The sequence below is a fragment of the Pistacia vera genome, unplaced genomic scaffold (genome assembly GCF_008641045.1).
Source record: "Pistacia vera cultivar Batoury unplaced genomic scaffold, PisVer_v2 Contig46, whole genome shotgun sequence".
Classification (NCBI taxonomy): Eukaryota; Viridiplantae; Streptophyta; class Magnoliopsida; order Sapindales; family Anacardiaceae; genus Pistacia; species Pistacia vera.
In genome coordinates, this window is record NW_022196290.1 from 647,238 (window position 1) to 654,141 (window position 6,904).

At 33.9% G+C, this 6,904-nt stretch overlaps 1 protein-coding gene across 1 annotated transcript; it reads left to right on the forward strand.

Annotated features, from left to right (window-relative positions):
- The first annotated feature begins 2,028 nt into the window (after positions 1 to 2,028).
- Positions 2,029 to 3,875, forward strand: LOC116144947 (protein KNATM-like). Its single transcript, XM_031430390.1, has 4 exons — positions 2,029 to 2,097; positions 2,383 to 2,477; positions 3,431 to 3,541; positions 3,659 to 3,875. The coding sequence occupies exons 1-4, from the start codon at positions 2,040 to 2,042 to the stop codon at positions 3,806 to 3,808; spliced, it is 414 nt and encodes a 137-aa protein (XP_031286250.1). The 5' UTR covers positions 2,029 to 2,039; the 3' UTR covers positions 3,809 to 3,875.
- Positions 3,876 to 6,904: the final 3,029 nt, after the last annotated feature.

A 6,904-nucleotide genomic window follows, 5' to 3' on the forward strand; every position in this document is an offset into this window, starting at 1 on the left:
CAGTTGATAATGTAAGTTTCTTATACTTTTAATATTGCTTTTGACCAAGTTTCATGGCATTGGTGTTTGGGATGACATGTTTTGATCCGAGTCTTTTTGTTCTTTTTGGTGGCTGTATGGTGGCTGTGGTCTGCGTTTGTTTGATTTACTGATGTCTTATACATCTTTTAATGTTGTCCAATTCAATGTAAAACTTAGCCCAACGTTAATTAACTGATAAATTGTATTGTCCTTCTGGTTAATGTTATCCAAACCCGAGAAATAAACATACCATTAATGGGCTCTTTGGCCCATTCTATTTGACGTTTAAAATATATACTTAATACTCTTACAATTTTAGGCATGAGAATAATTGTTAGACATTATACATAAAGTTAGCTTATTTGTTTTTGAAATAAATATGAAAGCACATTGGCGCTTAAAAGAAATTAAGGATTTAAAATATAATAACTTTGAGGTTTAAGGTAAGTAAGATTATTCCAATGGTTTTAAAATGTAATACTATGTACACAGGTTCTCACTTTATGAAATAAAATTGTAATCGTAATTGTATCGAGACTTGAATTAGGCTACATTCGTTTACGTTTTTATCCTACCATTTTTTTTTTCTTTTGTGTAAAAATGAGTAAAATATATGTTTGTTAATGTTCTCCTTCTAATTCTAGTAGCAAAAACAACGAAAATAAAGAAAATGAGAGAGATTGTGGGTGTTATTTTATATATATAATTGATATTTGAATAAAAAATTATATATATATATATTATCTTCTTCCTTTAAACAAAAACTTTTATTTCAAATCAAAGTCTTTTAACACTGAATTGCTAACAGAAACCAACTATTAACATATTTAAGACAAGCTCTTCGAAACGAACAAAATAAATAGTAACTTGAAATGGTTTTCTATTGGGTGTGCTGTTAGAAAAATTTCTTAATTGTGGGCTAACATTAATTATATGCTAGTTTTGATTAAAAGTGGGTAAATTGATAATCCACTTATATACTAATGGGTTTAATGTGATCATCTTAAAGTTTAGCCTATTACACTTCATTTGATTAATCTGGATTGACAACAAAGTAGGGGCCTTAGGGTTTATTGGGCCTTTAATGGAAGGGTCAAATAAACTATTATTAAATTGGCTAAGTCCCTTTTTCCAAATGCTATAAGATAACTGAAACTCATTTTGAAAGTTATCATTTAGTTTACATTATTGAAAAGGAAAACTTACGCTCATGGCACAAACAAGTTTATCTATAACCCTTTATTATAAATTCAGTATTTTATAAACTAATATGTGGGTTATTAAGATTTGAATACATTGATATTATATTGATTATGTAATTCAATCTTTATGATTTTAATGCATCGATTTATATTCACATTTGGTGAATAATTCTTACATGTGTAAGTGAAATTTTTTATATATATTTTATTAATTTATTAATTTATGCATTTCATTTTTTTTATTTTCAAATATAATTTTTTGACAAACACATCATGTTTTAAATTTTTCTTTTTTCAATAATTTTTAGTATTTTCAAAAAAAGAGAAAAACACATACACAATATTCATTAACGTGTACACACGATATTTGGAAACTATTATGATACAATAATACTAACTTTACAAACATTTCTCACTAACACTTTTCATTAACCTATGTGGTAACTCGTAATTGGTTCGGTTAGAGAGACTCATTGTTGGACAAGCAGGATCTATGAGAAGTGTTTGTCCATGTAGTATTACTCATTATGGTATTAACTACCTTTATTTTGAATTTATTATATATTTAAAAAATTTTAAAAATAATTGCAGCTATTAATATGAATGAAAAGGCAAATGATATTTATTATATATTTAATAAATTTCAGAAACAATGATAGAACAACATAGAAAGGTACATTTATGAACAGTGAATCGAAGTTTGTTATTAATTTTCTTTTTTTGGTTAATTTTCTTTTTTTTTTTTATAAGATACGATATATAATTGCAACTACAAATATTTAATGCATGCTCCAATAATCGAGGGAAAAAATCCCCATGGCAAGTTGTTTTCAGGCAGAAAAGAAGCGGCAGAAAAAGCAATTCTTCGTCTCTGGTAATCTCTGACTCACATCTCCTTTAAATCCATGCATGCATGCACAATATATAATTACTGGTTTGCTTCCAAAGACAGTGAAAAAAAAGTATGATAAGCTGTACTATATTTACACACAAAAAAAGGTCAAAGAAAGGTGGCTATAAATGGTATGTGTGTGTGGTTGTTTGATTGAGTGGAGAAAGTGAGAGAAGAGAGAAATGGAAGGGAAAAGTAGTAAAACTACTGTAGAGATTAATGGTGAAAGTAGTGAGAATAATGCTCATGACGTGAGTTTTGTTGCAGAAGAAGAAGAAGAAGAAGAAGTTATTTTGAAGAAGAGTATTTCGAGTCACGTTTTGTTTGGCCTCTTGATTCAGACCCACTTGAACTGTTTGAAGGTACGCGTTTCATTATTAACTGATCTTTTCTTTTCTTTTCTTTTTTTACATTCAATCTTTTTTCTTAAATTTGTGTTTATGTCTATATATATATATATATATATATATATATATAAAATCATGAGCATAAAATTTGTCGAAATCCAGTGTGTGGTCACTGATTAATTAGAAAACAAAACTTCTGATATAGGAGCAGGAGAGAATAAACAGTCCCTTTGCATGGACCATAGAGAAAAAGTGACAGATCTTAAAAGACCAATGTTGTCCACATTCAATTAACCAAAAATAAATAAATAAATAAAAAGTTTTAATTTCACGAGTTATTTTGCTTTAGCGGTTGCTTTGTATCGAAGAAAATAACAGCATAATATTGAACAAAACTTAAATTGTCACGACATGTTAGAAGGGAGAGATGTTATATATAAATAATTTTATTAGATTATTATAAGGACAATGTGATAATTGATGCAGGGGAAGTGTGTTTATAAGGGATAGTTCATAGCTAATTTTTTTTGTATTTCTTTTTGTTTTTATCTCATCTTCATGCTCCATTTTCCGCATTTGAGAGAGAAAGAGTTGAATAGCTGATGAAGCGTGATAATTTAACTTTGAACAAAAAGAGCAGTTAATGTTTCTACTTTGGTCAATGACTACTACTCCAGAAATATTATTACATTTTTTTTTCTTTTTCAGTTGAACCAGCAGGCCCCAGTGACAAAATATTGTCACCGGTTTTTCCTTTTTCAGTTTCATTATGACATTTTCCTTTCTTCTTCTAAAAAGATAAAATTTCAATTAAATTTTCTGGCATTGAATATTTCAATCTATTTGAAGCCTACTAAACAGAATCTGAATTCTGAATGAAATGCGAATATTTGCTTCAGAGGATTCCTGTATACATATTTTTAAGATTTGAAGATTAGGTTGGCAAATTGAATGGTACCTTTGTGCAGGTGGGTTTAGGTGAACTTGGAGAGTTTGGCACAACAAATACAGCAAACGATCAACCTACTTTTACTCCCAAACCTACCATTCCACCCTCTTCTGAACTTGATCGTTTCATGGTATGATTCTTATTCTTTTCTTTTTTTAAAATGAATGTACATGTGATATGATATCGTTAGATCGATAGACTCACAGAACGACGAAATACATATTGTTTTGATTTTCTGAATGAACAGGAAGCATACTGCAATATGCTTGGGAAGCTGAAAGAAGCTATAGAGGAGCCACTGCAAGAGACAACATCTTTCATTGATGCTATGTACATTCAACTTAGGGACCTCCGCGAAACGCACCCAATAAATAATTCCAACCCCAACTCTCCATGAGGCCCATTACTTGTGAGCTGGGCCTATTTTTGATCCATTCTTGGGTATTTTAAGAGGGCCCCTGCCATTGTCCTATTTTGTTAACTTAATTGTTATAATATGGTTTGTTGTTTTTTGGAGTTATTTATTTTTCTCAGTTCGCCTTCAATTTTAGCTGATAATGAGTATTTTTTATTATGAGAAACGAACTTTTTTACAAGCAAAATTTCATCTGATTACCCAAAACGGAAGATAACAAAGAAAGAAAAACTCGAGATGAATAGTTATTGTTGACATGTGAAGATTATTAGCATTTATCATAGAGTATGGTTGAGCTCAATTACAGTGATTGAGAGCTATTACAAGACTAATTCTACTCCCTAATTGACAGAATTATTACATTACTGTTGGAATCAAGTAATTGATTACTTTCCTTACGTACTTTACTTTTTCTATATAAATAGATGCAAATCTGTACAAACAAAATATATCGAATACACTTTTCTTCTCAAAATCTTCTTTCTCTCTCGGCATTCTTTGGCAGCTTAGTTGCCTCTCTTGCCACTTTCTGACGTGGTATCAAAGTAGGTTGCTTAATCAAGCTTCTGCCCTTTTTCTCCTTGCCTACATCCTCTCAAGCCTCCAGGTTTTTCACCTGCAAAAAGAAGGCACTTGAATTAGTGAAATTCCAGATTTTCTTAAAACAACAAAATGATTCCCACTCAACCAAACACTCAACCCACCCAAACAGGCCCACATCCCAACCCTCAACCAAATCCATAGCCCACTCAAACAGGCCCACAACCCAATCCTCAACCGAATTCACAACCACCTGGCCTATAACCCACTCAACCAAACCCAAATATTCAACCCAACCCAAATCATGGATCAACGGCAGGTTTACCAATCCTCAAACTGGATTGGGTCAACCTTTCTAGTTTCCCTTCCAACTCATCTCCACCCCTCAATGGCAGCTGGAACTCGACGACATTTTATACACGCCGCCGTTAGACGGACCAAATCTCGTTCTGGTCAAGCAACCCCTCACTAGATCAGAAAACTATGTTGTTTGGTCGATCACGAGATTTTCGCCAGGCTCTAATCATAAAGGATAAAGATGGTTTCCTTGATGAAACAGTGCCGCCACCCGATGATCCACACCCAAAAAACAATGGATCAAAAGTAACACTCTTGTCCGATCTTGGTTTAGCAACTCCTTGACACAGGATGTTGCCGCCAGACTCCCACCGAGAGAGATTGTCGAACAAATGTGGGTCAACATCAAAGAGAAGTATGGCCAACTCAATCTAGCCAAATTCTACACTATTCGACAGAATCTTGTTGAAGCAAAACAACACAAGCAATCGGTAACGAGTTATTTCAACCGATTCTCATCATTGTGGAACGAACTCGACGCCGTTGAGGATCCATTAAAGGGACCACCTGAAACCTTACTTCAATTTCAGAAAATCAAAGAAAAGGATTGAGTAATCCATTTTCTGATGGGGCTAAATGAGATTTTCACCCCATTCCTAACACAAATGCTCAGAAAATCGACACCGTCGACGCTTCGCCGCCTCTATCAACTCTCCTTTCAAGATTAGCATTAGCGTTTGGTCACTGTGGAAGCACCCTGCCTTGGTGATTCCACTGCCTTTGCTGCAAATAGAAATGGTCGAGTTGTGAAATCGGAGATTGTGAAAGGTGAGAAAAATAAAGGGGAACAAAGGCGGCTAGGGTTCCTTGGAAATGAGAACAATGGGAATTTATATAATTCCATCAACGGCTCAAATCAAGTCAAACCATCCAACGCTCCACAATAGATCAACCAGTTATTCTCATCCAACAGTTCTAAATATGGGTAGTTTCAAGACACATCCAACGACTCTGGATCAGGCAGATTAGGTAAAAACAAGCTATATTGTGAATATTGCAAGCGGCGCAATCACAACCTTGAGAATCGTTGGAAATTACATGGCCGCCCTAAGGACAAATCTAGAAATTCAACGGCAAATAATGTGACAACAAATCAAGGAAATGACACCACGATGCCACTGATCAGTCCTGAACAAATCACCCAACTACTCCAGATGCTGAATGAATCCCAATCCATGAATTCTTCCACTACTTATGCAGGTATATCATTTGTCTTTAATAATTCAATTTCAAAAGATGTTTGGATAATTGACTCTGGTGCCAGTGATCACATTGTCTACCACCATAGGTTTTTCACTACACACACATAACCTAAATTTCCAATATCTGTCTGCATGCCAAATGGTAATAATACCCCAACCACACGTGTCGTTACTATCCTCCTAGGAGAAAAATTGATCCTTAAAAATGTCTTTCTAGTCCCTACCTTCAACTTTAACCTCATTTCGGTATCTAAACTATGTGTCGATAATAATTGCACATTGCAGTTCCTTCCTAATATGTGCCTCTTTCAGAACCCTTCGATTGGGAGACTGATAGGCCTGGGTAAAGCTCATCATGGCCTATACTACTTGGAGCCCTTTTTTGATTTTCCTATAAAAAATAAGGAGTTTATTCCTTGTATTACACAACATAAACAATACCTTTGTAATACAAATATTAATACAAACTCCTTTATTTTTCATCAAAGATTGGGTCACAGTGCCTCCATCCCTATTCCTAATTGTCCAATTTGCCCTTTTGCAAAGCAAGCTAGGGTCAAATTCCTTATTAGCACTTCCTCCACAAACACCCCATTCACCTTGATTTACATTGATATTTGGGGACCCCATCATATTCCTAATCATGATGGATCAAGGTATTTCCTCACAATAGTTGATGACTTCTCTCGGGGAACCTGGGTATTTCTTATGCACTCAAAATCTCAATCCTTTTCCTATATTCAAAATTTTTTATCCATGGTTCAAACCCAATTTCACAAAAGGGTTCAACGAGTCCGTAATTATAATGCCTTAGATTTTTTCAATCATCAGTGTTCCTTTCTATTTCTTACCAATGGGATTCTTTAGGAGAGCTCCTGCACCTACACTCCACAACAAAATGTAGTTGTAGAACGTAAACATTGTCACCTCCTAGAAGTAGCCCGAGCCCTTAAACACCAAGCCTATATACCCATAACCT

Excerpts from the sequence above, each read along its gene's own strand:
- LOC116144947 (XM_031430390.1), top strand. The coding sequence starts at position 2,040 with ATGGCAAGTTGTTTTCAGGCAGAAAAGAAGCGGCAGAAAAAGCAATTC. Across the intron at positions 2,098-2,382 it reads AAAGCAATTCTTCGTCTCTG|AAGAAGAAGAAGAAGAAGAA; the intron begins GTAATCTCTGAC and ends GTTTTGTTGCAG. Across the intron at positions 2,478-3,430 it reads CCCACTTGAACTGTTTGAAG|GTGGGTTTAGGTGAACTTGG; the intron begins GTACGCGTTTCA and ends ACCTTTGTGCAG.